At 35.1% G+C, this 19,167-nt stretch overlaps 1 protein-coding gene, 1 non-coding gene and 1 pseudogene across 2 annotated transcripts in view; 2 read left to right on the top strand and 1 right to left on the bottom strand.

Moving 5' to 3' along the window:
* CCDC150 (coiled-coil domain containing 150) overlaps nucleotides 1-19,167 on the top strand; it is a 74,071-nt gene that overhangs the window by 27,395 nt on the left and 27,509 nt on the right. The window contains 3 exon segments of the mRNA XM_064373218.1: nucleotides 12,061-12,114; nucleotides 12,116-12,131; nucleotides 18,821-18,928. Of these exon segments, the coding sequence (XP_064229288.1) occupies nucleotides 12,061-12,114; nucleotides 12,116-12,131; nucleotides 18,821-18,928 (178 nt within the window).
* LOC135273740 (small Cajal body-specific RNA 16) lies at nucleotides 791-972 on the bottom strand. The gene has a single exon (XR_010341550.1). It is a non-coding gene; the product is annotated as a small Cajal body-specific RNA 16 (non-coding RNA).
* LOC105718402 (phosphoserine aminotransferase-like) lies at nucleotides 12,434-14,096 on the top strand (annotated as a pseudogene).

Genomic DNA, 19,167 nt, shown 5'->3' with positions numbered 1-19,167 from the left:
TCATTTATATTTAATATAATTACTATTCAGGTAGGATTTATACCTGCCATTTTGCTATTTTTTGTTTTGTTTTTTTTTGCTTTTTGTTCCTCTGTTTCTCAATTAGTGCCTTTTTTGTGTTAAATATATATTTAAAATGCACCATTTTAACTCCCTTATTTATTTTATTCTATATTTTGGTTTATATAACAAAAAGAATTACAAAAATATATACTAACTTTTATGTATACCTGTGTTGCTACCTTTACTGTTACGTTTTATTTCTTATGTGGATTCCAGATATTGTCTAGTGCCCTTTTATTTTAGGTTAAAGAACTTCCTTTAGTATTTCTTACAGGGTATGCTTTCTAGCTTCACAACCCAAACCCCACCAAAGATGAGGACCTGGAGAAATGACTCCACATTTTAGGTGAAGAGTCTGAAGAACCACATTCTCAAGAGTATGTTTAAACCAGAAGAAAAGCTCTTGTATGAATTCTATCAATTTTTATTTATCTGGGAATGTCTTAATTTTGTTTTTGTTTTTGTTTTTGAAGAATAGGTTTGCTGAATTGAGAATTCATGGTTGAGTGTTTTTCTTTCAGCATTTTGAATGTCATCCCACTGATTTCTAGCCTTAAGATTCTGATGAGAAATCAGCTGTTAATCTTGTTGAGATTTTCTTGTATATAAGCCACTTCTCTTTTGCTACTTTTAAGATTTTGTGTCTCTTGCTTTCAACGATTTACTTATGTATGTTTTGGGGCATGTCTTTTACATTCATCCACACAGTTGGCAACTCTCTTTTAGCTTTCATTTCTAATTTCACATCAACAAACTGCTGCTAGAATTCTCACACCTATTATTGCAAATTCAAAACCCAGGAAAGACTTCTCCTGGGAATTTACTTTATGTTAGGCTTGGGCTGCCTGGTACATGGCTGCACTCACAACTGGACAAGTTCAACAACACAGGAGACTTTCCACAGACCATGATTATTGTAGCTTTATGATAAATCTGAAGTTAGGTAGTTTACTCCAACAGTGTTCTTTTCCCGAAGTGATTTAGCTATTTCATTTGCTTTTTTGTGTATGTTTTAGAATGACCTTAATGATTTCTACAAAAATGTCTTGTGGGGATTTCAACTGAAATTAGGGTTAACATTTCAGCAATATTGAATTTTCTAATACAGTCATGTTGTCAATTAATGATGGAGATACATTCTCAGAACTGCATCTCTGAGCAATTTTGTTGTTGTGCAATAGAGGGTACTTACACAAACCTTGATGGTGTTGCCTACTACACACCTAGGTTATTTTTTTTTTAACTTTTAAGTTCAGGGATACATGTGCAGGTTTGTTACATAGGTAAATGTGTATCATGGGGGTTTGTCATGCAGATTATTTCATCACCCAGTTATTCTTATTTTTCCTGATACTCTCCCTTCACCCTCCCTTCACAGTTTGATATGCCCCAGTGTGCGTTGTTCTCCTCTGTGTGTTCATATAGTCTCATCATTTAGCTCCCACTTATAAGTGAGAACATGTGATACTTGGTTTTCTGTTCCTGTGTTAGTTTGCTAAGGATAATGCCCTCTAGCTTCATCCATGATCACGAGGACATGATCTCATTCTTTTTTATGGCTGCATATTATTCCATGGTGTGTATGTACCACATTTTATTTATCCAGTCTATCATTGATGAGCATTTAGCTTGATTCCATGTATTTGCTGTTGTGAATAGTGCTGCAATGAATATACACATACATGTGTCTTTATAATGGAATGATTTATATTCCTTTGGGTATATACCCCATAATGGAATTGCTGGGTCAAATGGTATTTCTGTCTTTAGGACTTTGAGGAATTGCCACACTGTCTTCCACAGTAGTTGAACTAACTTATGCTCCCACCAGCAGTGTACAGGTGTTCCTTTTTCTTCCTAACCTCACCAGCATTTGTTATTTTTTGACTTTTTAATAATAGTCATTCTGACTAGTGTGAGATGGTATCTTATTGTGATATTGATTCACATTTCTCTAATGATCAGTGATGTTGAGCTTTCTTTGTATGTCTTCTTTTAAGAAGTGTCTGTTCATGTCTTTTGCCCATTGTTTAATTAGGTTGTTTGTCTTTTTCTTGTAAATTAGTTTAAGTTCCTTATAGATGCTGGATATTAGAACTTTGTCAGATGTGTAGTCTTCCATTCTGTAGGCTGTCTGTTTACTCTGTTGATAGTTTCTTTTGCTATGCAGAAGTTCTTTAGTTTAATTAGATCCCATTTGTCAACTTTTGCTTTTGTTGTGATTGCTTTTGACATCTTTGTCATGAGATCTTTGCTTGTACCTATGTTCTGAATAGTATTACCTAGGTTGTCTCCCAGAGTTTTTATAATTTTTGGTTTTATATTTAAGTCCTTAATCTATTTTTTGTTAAGTTTTGTATATGGTGTAGGGAAGGGGTCCAGTTTCCATATTAGGCATATGGCTAGCCAATTATCCCAGACCCATTTATTGAACAGAGAATCCTTTCCCCATTGCTTGTTTTTGTCAGGTTTGTCGAAGATCAGATAACTGTAGGTATGTGGTCTTATTTCTGGGTTCTCTATTCTGTTCCATTGTCTGTTCTTGTACCAGTACCATGCTGTTTTGGTTACTATAGCCCTGTAGTATAGCGTGAAGTTGAGTAGCGTGATACCTCCAGCTTTGTTCTTTTTGCTTAGGATTCAGGCTCTTAGCTATTCAGGCTCTTTTTTGGTTCCATATAAATTTTAAAATAGTTTTTGCTAGTTCTGTGAAGAATGTCAATGGTAGTTTAATGGGAATAGCATTGAATCTGTGAATTGCTTTAGGCTGTATGGCCATTTTAATGGCATGATTCTTCCTATCCATGAGCATGGAATGTTTTTTTGTTTGTTAGTGTCATCTCTTATGTGAGCAGTGTTTTGTAGTTCTCCTTGTAGAGACCTTTCACCTCCCTGGTTAGCTGTATTCCTAGGTATTTTATTCTTTGTGTGACAACTGTGAATGAGAGTTTATTCATGATTTGGCTCTCAGATGTACTGTTGTTGGTGTGTAGGATGCTAATGATTTTTTCACATTGGTTTTATATCCTGAGACTGAAGTTGCTTATCAGCTGAAGAAGCTTTTGGGCTGAGGTGATAGGGTTTTGAAATATAGGATCATGTCATTGCAATCAGGGATAGTTTGATTTCCTCCCTTTCTATTTAAATGCCCTTCATTTCTTTCTCTTTCTTGATTGCCTTGGCCAGAACTTCCAATATTATATTGAATAGGAGTGGTGAGAGAGGGCATCTTGTCTTGTGCTGACTTTCAAGGGGAATGCTTCCACCTTTTGCCAATTCAGTATGCTGTTGGTTGTGGGTTTGTCATAGATGGCTCTTGTTATTTTGATATGTTCCTTCAATACCTAGTTTATTGAGAGTTTTTAACGTGAAGGGATGTTGAATTTTATTGAAGGCCTTTTCTGCATATATTGAGATAATCATGTGGTTTTTCTCTTTAGTTCTGTTTATGTGATCAATCACATTTATTGATTTGTGTATGTTGAACTAACCTTGCATCCCAGTGATGTAGCCTGCTCGATCATGGCAGATAAGCTTTTTGATGTTCTGCTGGATTCAGTTTGCCGTATTTCATTGATAATTTTTGCATCAGTGTTCACCAAGGATACTGTCCTGCAGTTTTCTTTTTTTGTGGTTGTATCTCTACCAGGTTTTGGTATCAGGATGATGCTGGCCTCATAGAACAAGTTAGAGAGGAGTCCCTCCTTTTCAATTTTTTGGAATTGTTTCAGTAGAAATGATACCAGCTGTTCTTTGTACCTATGGTAGAATTCAGCCGTGAATCTGTGAGTCTAGGCGTTTTTTGATTGGTAGGCTATTTATTACTGCCTCAATTTCTGAACTCGTTATTGGTTTCTTCAGAGATTCAATTTCTTCTTCCTGGTTCAGTCTTGGGAGGGTGTATATATCTAGGAATTTATCTGTTTCTTCTAGATTTTCTAGTTTATGTGCATAGAGATGTTTATAATATTATCTGATGGTTGGTTGTATTTCTGTGGGGTCAATGGTAATATTCCCCCTATTATTTCTGATTGTTTATTTGAAACTTCTCTCTTTTCTTATTTATTAGTCTAGGTAGAAGTCTATTTTATTAATTTTTTCTTAAAAAACAGCTCTGGATTTGTTGATCTTTTGAATGGTTTTTGTGTCTCTATTTCCTTCAGTTCACCTCTGATTTTGTTTATTTCTTGTCTTCTGCCTCCTTTGAGATTTGTTTGCTCTTTGTTCTCTAGTTCTTTTAGTTCTGAAGTTGGGTTGTTAACTTGAGATTTAAGTTTTTGATGTGGTCATTTAGCACAACAGTTTCCTCTTTACAGTGCCTTAGCTGTGTCCTAGAGATTCAGGTACATTATCTCTTTTTTCTCATTAGTTTCAAAGAACTTATTGAATTTTGCCTTAATTTCATTATTTACCCAGGAGTAATTCAGGATCAGATTGTTCAATTTACATGTAGTTGTGTGGCTTTCAATGAATTTCTTAGTCTTGAATTCTAATTTAATTGTGCTGTGGTCTGAGAGACTGTTGGTTAATTTTGCATTTGCTGAGGAGTGCTTTGCTTCCAATTATGTGATCAATTTTAGAATAAATGCCATGTATTGATGAGAAGAATGTATATTCTTGTTTTGGGGTGGAGAGATCTGTACATTTCTGTCAGTTCCATTTGATCTAGTGCTGAGTTCAGATTCCAAATATCTTTGCTAATTTTCTGTCTCTATGATCTGTCTAATGTTGTCAGTGGAGTGCTAAAGTTTCCCATTATTATTGTATGGGAGTCTTAGTCTCTTTGAAGGTCTCTAAGAACTTGCTTTGTGAATCTAGGTGCTCTTGTGTTGGGTACATACATATTTAGGATAGTTGGTTCTTCTTGTTGAATTGAACCCTCTACCATTATATAATGCCCTTCTTTGTTTTTTTTTTTTTTTTAATCTTTATTAGTTGAAAGTCTGCTTTGTCAGAAACTGGGATTGCAACCTCTGCTTTGCTCTGTTTTCCACTTGCTTGGTAGATTCTCCTCCATCCCTTTATTTTGAGTCTATGACACGCCTAGGTTATATGGTTTAGCCTGTTGCTCCAGCCATTGTTGCATATGTGGTCCATCGTTGATTGTTACACAACACATGTCAGTACATGAACATGATATATCTATTTTATTTTAGTTTTTTATTTCTCTCATCAGTATTTTGTAATTTTCAGCACATCCCATCTTAGACATATTTTGTTAGATTTGTACTTAAAGAATTTCATAGTATTAGTACTGTTTTAAATGGCATTTTAATAAAATATGAATTTCTAATTGTGCATTGTTCATATATAGAAATACAATAGATTTGCCCTTTTATCCTTCAGCCTTGACACACTCACTTATTCTAGTACCATTTTTGGAGATTCTTTGGGATTTCCTTTTTGGATGACCATATGTCTTGAGTAGAGACAGTTTCATTTCTCCTTTTCCAATCTTTACACCTTTTATTATGTTTTCTTGCTTTATTGCACCAGCTATGGCCTCCTGTATGATGTGGAATAGGAGTGGTGAAAGTGGATACCTTTGCCTTTTCTCCAATCTTAGGGGGAAAGTTTTTTACCATTAATTTTGATATTAGCTGTAGGATTTTTATAGATACATTTTATCAACTAGAGGTGGTTCCCTTTCATTTCTGGTTTGCTGAGTTTTTATAATGAATTGATGTTGAATTTTATGAAATTATTTTACTGTGAGTATTAAGATGGTTATTTGGTTTTTCTTCTATAGTCTGTTGATGTGGTGTATTATACTGATTGATTTTGAATGTTCAACAAGCTTTGCGTTACTGGCATAAGCTTCACTTAGTCGTAATTTGTTATCTTTTTATATATTGCAGGGTTTGTTTCGCTAATATTTTGTGGAAGATTTTTGCACCTGTATTCATGAGCTTGAATTGATTTTAAGTAAATACCAGAAGGATTTTAACTTACAGTAAAGGAGAACTATATAATTTACAATAACCCTTTTGTTGAGGGCAACTAGAAAAACTCAAAAAATGGAAAAGGGTTATTTAAAAAAAAAAATTTAGACCCACAACCATACAGAGAAAAGGGTTCTTAGAAACATCATAGAGCTATCAGACTGACTGGTCAAATCTCCACATTTAAGAGGCAAGGGAACATACGGAAGATATTGTCCATTTTACAGTTATAATTGTTATTTTTAAAATAAGATAATATTTTTTGGATCTGGCATAAATAGTTTATTTTTTACTTTTGTTTCTCTAAAGGTAGACATAAACACATTAACTCAGAACCTGCAGACTCTTGAAGAAGAGAAAAAGCAGCTGGCAGATCAAATGGCTTCCCTAGAACTTCAGCAAGTCACTTCTCATTACCGTGGGGTGGGTATAAAAAGGTCAGTCCAAATAGCAATTAGTGACTAATGAGTTCAGAAACAGCAACAATCAGAAGTCAGAAGATGGGTTTTCTTTGTGTTTTCATAATTATTATAAATCTTGAATAATTCAGAACAAATATAGCAGAGATTCTTACAGTAGTCAAACAGTAGTTAATTTGAGAAACCATGAATTTAAGGCATTTATTAAACATTTGCCTTCACAAGCCATCTATGTTACTGAAAAGTACAAATATATATGATGATTTAAAATAGTTCCTCTTCCATAAATTATGAAGAAAAAACTTGTATTTTTTTTCTCATCAGACAATTCCTTCCATTAGACAATCAGTAATAAGTCTGATTTCTGAAAGCTATTTGACAAGGTCAGTGCATTACAAATAAATGGTACAGTTCTTAAAACATCTTCTCCAAATAAAGGGGATTTAAAGATACGGTCATTCTGTTAAGTAGCTAATAATTTTCTTGTGTGCTTTTGAATACATGAAAAAGTATTACTTACTGCTTTTAAGGATGCAAATAATCTTCGAAAATTCCTAGAAGACCCTGATGTGAGTCTGTTTTAACCTGAGCTAAAGTCTTTCAAACCGTCATAAGCTGCTCATTACTTCAACTATGAAAAATTATACAGACTAAGTCTAAATCTTCTTATATTGTGATGGATTTCAAGCCAGATTTCCTACTTTTCAGTATTGGCCATGACTTTGGGTATGATCCTTAACCTCTCTGAGCCTCAGTTTCTTAATCTGTCAAAATGAGGATAATAATGCTATTACTATGAGGGTGTTTGAGGTTAAGTAAATTAATACACACAGGACATGTAGCAGATAGCTAATGTTTATTGAATTCTTAGTATCTGAACTGTCTCAGAGAAAAATAAGTGACTATTGGAATGACAGGATCCATTAACTGTAATCCCTGGTACTATTTTAGAACAACCCTCTCTCTCTACAGAATTAAAGATTCAGCCATGTCCTTTGCTTGTTGGCTAGCCTAAGCTGGGTTCCTTTGGAAGACCACATTCTCAGTCTATTTCCTGAATCCATTGCCAGTGAGCAGGTCTAGCCTTACTTTATTTTAGTGACTTTGACAGATCTTGCCAGTGATTTAGTCAATGTTGATTTTTGCCTGCCTACCTGTCTTGATTATGGGTTCCCAGTGATAACTCATAGACAACACAATTCTAGCTTGCAGTTCTGTCTCCACCCAGAAGCGTCTCTGACCACGCCTGCCTGGAAATGCTTCAATTGGCTATATGAGTTTGAGGAATGAACTAGAGATTTCAGGATTTGTTTTTGAATCTTAGCAGTATCATTAAACCTATTGTCATTCAATGCTGGCAGTTTATTTTTGTTCTTTGACAGTTAAAACTTGAAATTCTTTATAAAGGGTACCTTCTGGTATAACCCCTCATTAATTTTTGGTGATAACACGTGTGTGTTTTGTGTGTAATGCCACAAACTTGAATTCACATAGACCTGGTTTCAACCTCCATTTGCTGTGTGACCTGGGAAGGCTCTTAACCTCTCATGGCCTGCCATGCCAAGAGAATCTCTCCTGGTGTAGGTATCCCACAGTATACTCTGCGCACCCATATATCAGAATAATTACTACATTGATTAGAAATGGACCTGTTTATGCATCTATGTTCACTCTCTTCTAATACAAAAACAGTAGTTACTCATTTTTATCTTCCCTTGCCTAGCAGAATGCCTAATACATAATAGGTGCTTTAAAAACATTGACTGACTGGAATACAAAGAGAGTCATGTCTGTTTTGCCAGGCAGTAAGGATTAATGTCATATTGCAATAATATTCTCTCTGCTTTTTCTTTTACATTTCCTAATTTTAGGGTTTTTTTTTTTTTTTTTTACCATTTTAGCCTGTAGTGATAGTGCAATTAATTCTGTTACTACTGACAGGCAGGCAGGGAACCACAGTGAGAAAAGATCCACATGTAGGAAGGTTTCCATGCCTGAGTTCAATTTGAATGATTATCCTCCCCACTTCTCTTTTTGGGTTTAAACATATATTTTTAAATTGTTGCACCAGACAGAAATATAATTTCCTGTATAACTGGGACTTTAATGACTTGAAATTAAATAATGAACTGAAATGTATTATTTCTTAAAACCAGGATGACATTGTCAGTGTACACTCATGCAGATGTCAAAGTTGATTTGATTTGCTGGGGCTCATGTCATAGTGGTTGTTAAATATTTTGAATAAAAAATTCAAAATAATTGAAACCTTTAAAAATGTTTATAGTCTGCCTATAAAATAGGTTTACCAAGATGCCAGTATCCCACTGGTTTTGTGTATTCTTATAACAGCTTCTGCTAGTTTGTACAGCTCACCTGGGCTTACAAAATGATTTTAGAAATAATTTTGTGGCTTACTTTTGATCTTTGGCAACCTGCCTTTCATATCTTAAGATAATTCTCCCTATTTTTAATTCCTGTTTTTCCAAAGAGTGTTATCTATGTGTTTCTGAGTTAAAATGGATATTCTAATGCTTGGCATTTTTCTCTGTATGATGTTTCTTAAGTGATTCCCCAGTTTCTGTTTTGCTGTGTATATTAATAATGTTTATAGTATGTTACCAAGAGTATTTAAGCAAAAGTTAATATTAGTTGAGTCTTTTATAACTCAGAACCTGAGATATTCACTCATTTAAGTGGTTTCTAATTTCTGGTCTCCTGTTGATTAAAGTACAAGGGCCTATTTAAATCTGTAAACAGTAATTTAAGTAACTGCCTTAACATCCACTTTCCCTTAGCAATTGGGAACAATTTTTTTTGTGTGTGTCATAGTATTTAAATAAGTAACCCTTTGTCAAATATTACGTTCTGAATTTGCTCAGACAATTTTCATTTAATATATTAGCACTCTCTTTGATGGCAAAATGGGAAAATTATTATTTTAAAAATATATTTAAAAGATTAATAGAATTTCTTTATGCCTTTGTCTAAAAGAGGGAATTGTATCGATGGGAAAAAGTACCACTATTTTTAAAATTTTTGGTCAACTTTTATAGAAGACACAGATAATTTAAGTTATTCCTTAATAAAACCTTTCCACATTTCAAGAAGATAGTTACTTTTTAGTGTTTACTGTTTGTTAGAACTTGCATATTTTAAGTTAACTCTGGTTCTTGGTTTTTCATATGTTCTACCTATGCTTTACAGCACACTGGGACATCTTAATTTGTAGAAGTTTGAATCAAATTTTAAATAATTAAAGTTTTATTGTTGTTGTAGCTTTGCTTTTGAGGTATTATTGACCATGCTTGCAATTTATTTTGCTGCTGAAGACTTGGTCAACATAATCCTACTCTACTTGTCTAAATGCTTTTTAAAATATATTTTCCTTTGCCTTAGGAGGAGCAGTACAGTTTTTGAAACAGACCCTTGCTTTGTCGCCAGGGAGTGCAGTGGTACAATCTCGGCTCACTGCAACCTTTGTCTGTTGGGTTCAGGCTTTTCTCCTGCCTCAGTCTCCTGAGTAGCTGGGACTACAGGCACGCACCACCACGCCCAGCTAATTTTTGTATTTTTAGTAGAGATGGAATTTCCCCATGTTGACCAGGATGGTCTTGATCTGTTTGCCAGTATGGTCTCAATCTCTTGACCTTGTGATCTGCCCGCCTCAGCCTCCCAAAGTGCTGGGATTATAGGCGTGAGCCACCACGCCTGGCCCACGGTGATTTTTAAAACTTTTAAAAACTGAATTATGAATATTTATAATAATGTATGAAATATTAATTCTGACAGGACAAATACTTGGTCATAATAGTTAATAATCCACCAAAGTCTAATATTGGATATACGTTTTTATATCAACAGTGTGTCATTTTAGGGTAGGTGGCATATAAGGGCTAATAATTCTTTTTGGCTTTTCCATAGATTTTTATCAAGTGTTGAATGTCAAAAATGCAAATTCTTCTAGCCAAGGCAACTGCTAAGGAGAAAACAATGTGCCAGCCTACTGTGCCTTCTTTTTTTTCTTTTTTCTTCTTTAGAGATGGGGATCTTGCTTGGTCTTCCAGGCTGGAGTGTAATGGCATCATCATGGCTCACTCTAGCCTCAACTTGCTGGGTTCAAGCAATTCTCCCACCTCAGCCTCTCAAGTAACTAGGACTAAAAGTGTGCACCACTATGCCCAGCTAATTTTTTAAATTTTTGTAGAGACAGGGTCTTGCTATGTTGACCATACTGGTCTTGAATTCCTGCCCTGAAGTGATCTTCCCACCTCAGCCACCCAAAGTGCTGGGATTACAGATGTGAGCCACCATGCCCAGCTTAATGTACCTTCTCATAGAAAATATTTTGAACAGAAGAAAATCTGAGTTACATATTATAGTAATCTAGTTTGGAATTTTTTTTCTTTTATTTAGAAGCAGGTATGTTGGGTTCACATACTTGAAATAAAGGGTATTACAAAGTGGTGACTAAAGAATAGCTGTAATCATGTTGGAAATGATGAGGAGTATCTCCTATGTAAATTAATACATGGGTTTTATCTTTATCAGCTTACCTAAAGTTGAACATAAAACAAAAGTCTAAAATTCTTTGGCTTAAAATGTCTAAAAGACATTCTGTTCTATTATTCACCAAATAAGCAAATATAAACCAGAAATAGTGAATAATGTCAACATAAGATACTTGCCAACATTAATAAGACTTTGAACTTGATATTTACTGCAAATGATCCATAGTGCAGCTAATTAGCTTATGAGTGATTAAGAGTTTGTGTCCTTAGTCACATTTGCTTGTGTGTCCTTTATCTCCACATTTGATTTATGATAATTTTGACATATGGCTATTTTTCCTGTTATTAAGATATAATACTGGCATTGATTGTGGAGAGTGAAAATCTCCATGTTTAGTCAGTTTAATGATGCCCCTCATATAAAGAAAGTACCGATATGGCCCAACGTTTAATCAAAAGAAAACTATATTTTGTACTTATTTTTTCTGATATAGTCTGAGAATAACAGCATATGAAAAAATAGTTGTTGTTATTAAGGGCTGTTTAAATAATGAAAATATGTAATTTTGTGAAATATAGAACCTTTGGTAATGTTTACCCCAGATAATGCTGTGTTGAGTATTTGATCAAACAATGGGTTCGAGTCTCCAAAAAATATTTATTTTGTTTTTCAGATTTTTCTGAACAGCGTTTTACCGTGGTAAGTGAGGTGCCTTCTGCTGTCAGTGGTTGTGGTCATTTGCAGCTGCTATTTTCTTCAAGAACTGTGTAATGCTCCACGGACTACCTGCAGTCACTCATACAACCACACCACATCTGGGTTGGATCACAATTACAAAGGAATAACTGACACAACAAAAAAAGAGTTAATATACAAACCAACAAACTCTGGTACTCTTAAGGCTTCATGCTTTTATTAGCAGTCTGTACATGTTGCATATTAGCCATGTGATCAACTATATTGGGAAAGATTAAAAGGCAGCAGTAGCAAATAAATAGGAATCTTGATCTTATGATGATAGAAATGGTAAGGATATAAATACTTGTTTAAAAATGAAAATGGTTATTCCTTTCTATGCTTAGAGATTCTGATGCCTGTGTTTGCCTTATCAGCTTGTCCAACAGAAGGTGGAAAATGTCTCGGGGAAAAATTACTGAAAGTAAAAATAAACTGGCCTATTAAGGGAAAACTCCAGGTATGAGATTTATTTTCTGATTTTTCTTGTCTGAATTTTAAGAATACCAATTGTCAAAAATAAGCAATGAGGAAAGGATTCCCTATTTAATAAACGGTGTTGGGAAAACTGGCAAGCCATATACAGAAAACTGAAACTGGACCCCTTTCATATACCTTATACAAAAATTAACCCAAGATGGATTAAAGACTTAAATGTAAGACCTGAAACCATAAAAACCCTAGAAGAAAACCTAGGCAGTGTCATTCAGGACATAGGCATGGGCAAAGGCTTTATGACTAAAATACCAAAAGCAATGGCAACAAAAGCCAAAATTGACAAATGGGATCTAATTAAGGAGCTTCTGTACAGCAAATAAAATATCATCAGAGTGAACAGGCAACCTACAGAATAGGAGAAAATTTCTGCAATCTATCCATCTGACAAAGGGCTAATATCCAGAATCTACATGGAACTTAAACAAATTTACAAGAAAAAAAAACCCCATCAAAAAGTTGGTGAAGGGTATGAACAGACACTTCTCAAGATGACATTTATACGGCCAACAAACATATGAAATAAAGCTCATCATCACTGGTCATTAGAGAAATGCAAATCAAAACCACAATGAGATACCATCTCATGTCAGTTAGAATGGTGATCATTAAAAAGTCAGGAAACGGTTCACACGTTCAGTCTCCCTTGGCTGACTTGCCGCCCTCACTACTGCACCATGGATACCCTGAGACAGGTGGTCAACTTCAGACCTGGTCCCACCAAACTGCCACACTTGGTGTTGTTAGAGGTACAAAAGGAATTATTAGACTACTTGTTAGAGATACACAAAAGGAATTATTAGACTACGAAGGAGTTGGCATTAGTGTTCTTGAAATGAGTCACAGATCGTCAGATTTTGCCAAGATTATTAACAATACAGAGAATCTTTTGCAGGAATTGTTAGCCATTCCAGACAACTATAAGGTGATTTTTGTGCAAGTAGGTGGGTCCAGCCAGTTCAGTGCTGTCCCCTTAAACCTTATTGGCTTGAAAGCAGGAAGGTGTGCGGTCTGTGTGGTGACAGGAGCTTGGTCAGCTAAGGCCACAGAAGAAGCCAAGAAGTTTGGGACTATAAATATCATTCATCCTAAACAAAAATTCCAGATCCAAGCACCTAGAACCTCACCCCAGATGCCTCTTATGTGTATTATTGTGCAAATGAGACAGTGCATGGTGTGGAGTTTGACTTTATACCCGATGTCAAGGGAGCAGTACTGGTTTGCGACATGTCCTCAAACTTACTGTCTAAGCCAGTGGATGTTTCCAAGTTTGGTGTGATTTTTTTGTGGTGCCTAGAAGAATGTTGGCTCTGCTGGGGTCACCGTGGTGATTGTCCATGATGACCTGCTGGGGTTTGCCTTCCGAGAGTGCCCGTTGGTCCTGGAATACAAAGTCCAGGCTAGAAACAGCTCCTTGTACAACACGCCTCCATATTTCAGCATTTTACGTCATGGGCTTGTTCCTAGAGTGGATTAAAAACAGTGGAGGTGCCATGGCCATGGAGAAGCTTAGCTTCATCAAATCCTAAATGATATATGAGATTATTGATAATTCTCACAGATTCTACGTATGTCCAGTGGAACCCCAAAATAGAAGCAAGATGAATATTCCATTCCACATTGGCATTGACAAAGGAGATGATGCTTTAGAAAAAGGATTTCTTGATAAAGCTCTTGAACTCAATATGTTGTCCTTGAAAGGACATAGGTCTGTGGGAAACATCTGGGCCTCTCTGTATAATGCTGTCATGATTGAATATGTTCAGAAACTGGCCACCTTTATGAAAAATTTTTTGGTGATGCATCAGCTATGAACACATCCTAACCAGGATATACTCTGTTCTTGAACAACATACAAAGTTTAAAGTAACTTGCGGATGGCTACAAAAAGTTGACAAACACAATATTTTTCTCAAATAAACATGGTTATTATAGATTGTTCTTTTTTGAAAGAACAACAGCAAAACATCTACAGCTCTGCAAAGCTGGTGGAACCTAATGTTCGCCCTAATTGTGACTCGAACTGGAAGCATTTTAAGAAATCTTCTCATTGCTTTTCTAACAAATTCCAGCTTATTTTGCCTTTGCTGCTACTTTTTCTAGTTAGATTTCAAACTTGCCTGTGAAGTTAGTAATGCAAGTTGCAATTATTTCTGGAGTCATGGTAACACACAGCATAGAGGGTAAGTGGGGTCCTCTAGGGGCTGAATCTAGACATCTTTGGGGTCTCCTGCGTTCAGCGGCTGTTGATTCAAGGTCAGTATTGACCATTGGGGGAGTGGTTTAAGAGTACCAGGCAAAGGGCAAACTGTAGATCCATCTTTATACTGTTATTACAAGAGAAGTGACATATTTTATATATGTTTATATTAGCAAGGTCTGTTTTTAATACTATATACTTTATATGTCTATGCATTTACATTTCTAATAATACAGTTATCACTGATACATGTAGAGACTTTTAGAACTTATAAATCCTTGACCTTGTGCATTATAGCATTCCATTAGCAACAGTTACACCAGCTCCCCAGTCTTCCCCTTCTTCTTTTTAAACTGTTTTATGAAAAAAAGCTAGAAGTTCTTGATTCATTTTTACTGTTTTTTCCATAGGTAGAAGAGAAAGTTGATTAGTTGGTTGTTGTTGTTTTTTTTTTTTTTTTTGAGACGGAGTTTCACTCTTGTTACCCAGGCTGGAGTGCAATGGTGCGATCTTGGCTCACCGCAACCTCCGCCTCCTGGGTTCAGGCAATTCTCCTGCCTCAGCCTCCTGAGTAGCTGGGATTACAGGCACGTGCCACCATGCCCAACTAATTTTTTTGTATTTTTAGTAGAGATGAGGTTTCACGGTTGGTTGTTTTTTTAATTATGCCATTAAACTAAACATTTCTGTTAAATTACCTTTAAAAAAAGGTAGGAAACAACAGATGCTGGGGAGGATGTGGAGAAATAGGAACCCTTTTACACTGTTGGTGGGAGGGTAAATTAATTCAACCGTTGTGGAAGACAGTGTGGCGATTCCTCAAGGATCTAGAACCAGAAATCCCATTTGACCCAGCAATCCCATTACTGGGTATATACCCAAAGAATTATAAGTCATTGTGCTATAAAGACACATGCACACGTATGTTTATTGCAGCACTATTCACAATAGCAAAGACTTGGAACCAACCCAAATGCCCATCAGTGATGGACTGGATAAAGAAAATGTGGCACATATACACCATGGAATACTATGCAGCCATAAAAAGGATGAGTTTATGTCCTTTACAGGGACATGGATGAAGCTGGAAACCATCATTCTCAGCAAAGTAACACAGGAACAGAAAACCAAACACCGCATGTTCTCACTCATAAGTGGGAGTTGAACAATGAGAACACACGTACACAGGGAGGGGAACATCACACACCGGTGCCTGTTGGGGGTGGGGGGCTAGGGGAGGGATGGCATTAGGAGAAATACCTAATGTAGATAATGGGTTGATGGGTGCACCAAACCACCATGGTATTTGCACACCTATGCCGTGGTATGTAACAAACCTGCACATTCTGCACATATACCCCAGAACTTAAAGTATAATTAAAAAAATACCAATTTTCAAATATTGCTAGATTTTGAGAATACCTAGCTCTGTCATTTACTAAGTCTATAGTGTCTGAACATCCCTAAGTTTGTGGCCTCATTAATCTCCAGGTGACTTCTATTTACAAGCCTGTAGTTGCTGAAACCTAAAATTATGAAGCCAAAACCTATTCTGTAATTGTTTGAAGCTTTATTATAATCATTTTGTGCGTAGTCATTCACTGAGAATGTAGAAAGCCTATAGCTCTTTTTGCTGAATTTTTATAACACATTTCTAAAAAGAAATAACCCTGGAAACAGAGGCAATTGAATAGACTGGTTTATCCATGGAGACAGGGTTTCTGCCTGAGTTCCCAAAAATGTTATTCATCCATAAAGTAGTTGTCAAAAATAAAAATAGTGGACAAATAGCTTCATCTATTAATATTTTCCAGAGGTAGCAATGCATTTATTATCTACACTTGTGTGACCCTGGAAAGGTCTTAATTTTCTTGAGTTTCATCTTAATCATCTGTAAAATGAGAATAAGCACGCCTCTCTTACCTACTTCTCATTGGGAAAAATAGGCTACATTATAGGCTGGGCGTATACATTTTTACAGGCATTAAATAACTTTCTCCTTTGTGAAATGAATGATCTCAAAAAGACTGTGACCCATGACTTTAACCATTTTTTAGCTTTCCCAAGAAAAATGAAGTGTGTTATTAAATATATAAGACAAATCCCAGGCTCTCACGACAGACTTAAAGCCAAATTTTGACTGGGAATGGAATATATTTTATAATTTATGAATGGGTCTGATGTTATCTGTCTGACCTTTTAAACCTCAACTATGCAATCTTAGAAAGTACCTAGATTGTATGTAATCATAAGGAAAAATATGTCTTTTTGCTGTTCATATTCCTATAATAAGAGTTTAAGATTTTTGATAGTCTTTGGAGAAATACTTTTCGAACTATTGTGAACTATTGATTCATTGGTACTTTTATGTCAGGTCTTGGGCTGCCACATTCCAAAAGCACTGACTTCATCAGCTCTAGGAAAAGTGCTCTTGGAGCACATAACTCTTACAAGACAGTTTAAAGGAAGAGCTGTATACTAAACATTGTCAGAACAGTAGTCTGCTGTGTGTTCTCTCTCAACTGGATTAGAATGGATTAAAAATATGCATAGGAATCGTATTTGGTAAAAGACTGCATTTTCAGAATCAACTTGTTAATGAATGATGTAAATACTGGATTTCGTGTGTTAACTTAGACAGTATTGGAAACTGCTGCCTCATGTTCAAACATGGTTTGAACTTCCTTTTCAGTGCTGCACAGTATTCAATTATGTAAATATGCCACAATGTATTTATTCTTCTGTTGATGGATAATCAGCTAGTTTCTAATTGATTGCAAACAATAACAATAATGATATGATGAATTTTGTACCTGTCTCTTTATACTCACATACAAAAGATGCTGTCAGTTAAATATAATTCTGAGGAGTAGAATTATTGGGTTTTAGGATGTGCATATCTTGAACTTAATTTTGTCATATTTCCCCTAAAAGTAGTTATGCTAGTTTTAAAATCAGTATATTTAAGAGGGTATATTAAATAGGTGCATTAGAGTTACATGTGTTAACATGGATGCATCTCATAAAACAATACTATATACCGTTTAGGGATACATATAAAGTTACTTTTTAAAGAGTAGGGATGATAAATTCAGCATAATAGTTAACTCTAGGATAGAAAGAGGAGATTTGGTTGGGGTAGGCTACACAGACGCTTTCAATTGTACCGGTAATGTTTTATTAAGTTCAGTGGTGGATAGATGGGATAGATGGTATATATGTCTGAAAGATTTCCAACACTTTTTAAGTTGTTTTTAAAATATGTCAATTTGAGTTACTTGGCTTCACTCTAATCTACCATTGGCCCCATCACCTAACCAACAGGATTTCAACATTGTGTTAGCTGCTTGGCCCCAGTAAGCAATTGCATTTGTGACCTTTATTTAGAAGTTAGGTAAGTGCTTGGTATACTTTGGCTTTTCAATTAATTTCTTGTTAAACTATAACATATATCTGAAAAGTACATAGGGCACAGCCTCATGAATTTTTTATAAAGTAAATGTAGCTATGTGATCAGCACTCAGATCAAGAAGCAGAACATCCCCAACACCCTGCACCCTCTTCCAGTAACTGTCACCCACAGGGCTCATTAACCATCCTGACTTCTAACACCCCATTCAAATTTTAACAGTTGCTGAAAATATCCAGTAGCTACAGTGAAATAGATGTTTTGCCTCTACAGATAGGAAACAAAATATTGAGAGATGGAATTAAATAAAAAAAATTTGAATGATAATTTTCCTGATTTAGGAGTAGGTTCAGTAATTTTAATTGTTGTATGTGAGGGGGTTGGGGATAAAATGAAGCAAATATGGAAAAACACATAATTTGGAGATTTATGAGTATATATTAAATGATTTTGTCCTCCAAAATGATAATTTTCTTTAAAGAGAGACGTGTGAATAGTCATCTTTGTGAATTAGTTTTAAAATATAATTCAACATATAAGAATTCCATTTATTCAACTTTTGTAATTCTGCGTCAGTGAAATACAAGACTCTATGCCTGTTCCCTCTGCCCCCCAACTCCGTTCTTCTGGTCTGATATGTCTGCTTCTTGCATTGACAGTTCTAATTATACATACTCAAAAGGATTTTGAATGCCAGGTACCACGATTCAAATACATTAGCCACAAATTTTTGAATTATGTTAGCCACAAAATCTCAGTTATATTCATGTGTCATGTCCATTTGGAGGTCTGTAAGCACTAGAAACCAAATGAATTATCTCCGTACAATTAAATGGCTACAGTGTCTAAATCATTTTTTGCATGATTAAACTTAGGATTGTTTTTTGCAAGTTTTAAGGAGTCTCTGTTTTTCTTTTGTTTTTTTTTTTTACAACTCATGACCCTTTTTCCCCCTCCTGGAGTATATAAATATGTGTAAATATATATATATTTTTAATGTCTTTAATTTTTAAATTATTTTTCTCTATTTTTGTTTTTCTTCTAGATAAAAGTTAAACAGCTAGAAGAACAAGTACAATCTTTTACTGACACCAGCTTACAGAATGACCAACTACGAAAGTTGAATAAGGCGCTATAGGCCAGATATGTTCAGGTGTGATTTATATCTACAAAAGTGGATTGCTGCTATATTTAGTTTTTTTTGTCTATCTTTTTGTTTCTGTTTTTGCTTTTGTTTTCTGGCTGAAGTGATCAGGAAACACTATCATTTTTCCAAGTATCTTTCCTTTGTGCAAAGAAAAATGCTCTTTATTTATTTTTACTTCTATTTTAAAATTTTATTAAGTGTTGGCAAATATATATATGTATGTAGTTCATTGATTTTTAAAAAAT

This window comes from Aotus nancymaae, unplaced genomic scaffold, assembly GCF_030222135.1.
Source record: "Aotus nancymaae isolate 86718 unplaced genomic scaffold, 86718_ANA_hifiasm-v0.15.2.pri h1tg000008l, whole genome shotgun sequence".
Lineage (NCBI taxonomy): Eukaryota > Metazoa > Chordata > Mammalia > Primates > Aotidae > Aotus > Aotus nancymaae.
Note: the sequence above shows the minus strand (reverse complement) of the source record. Positions and strands in the feature narration are given on the sequence as shown.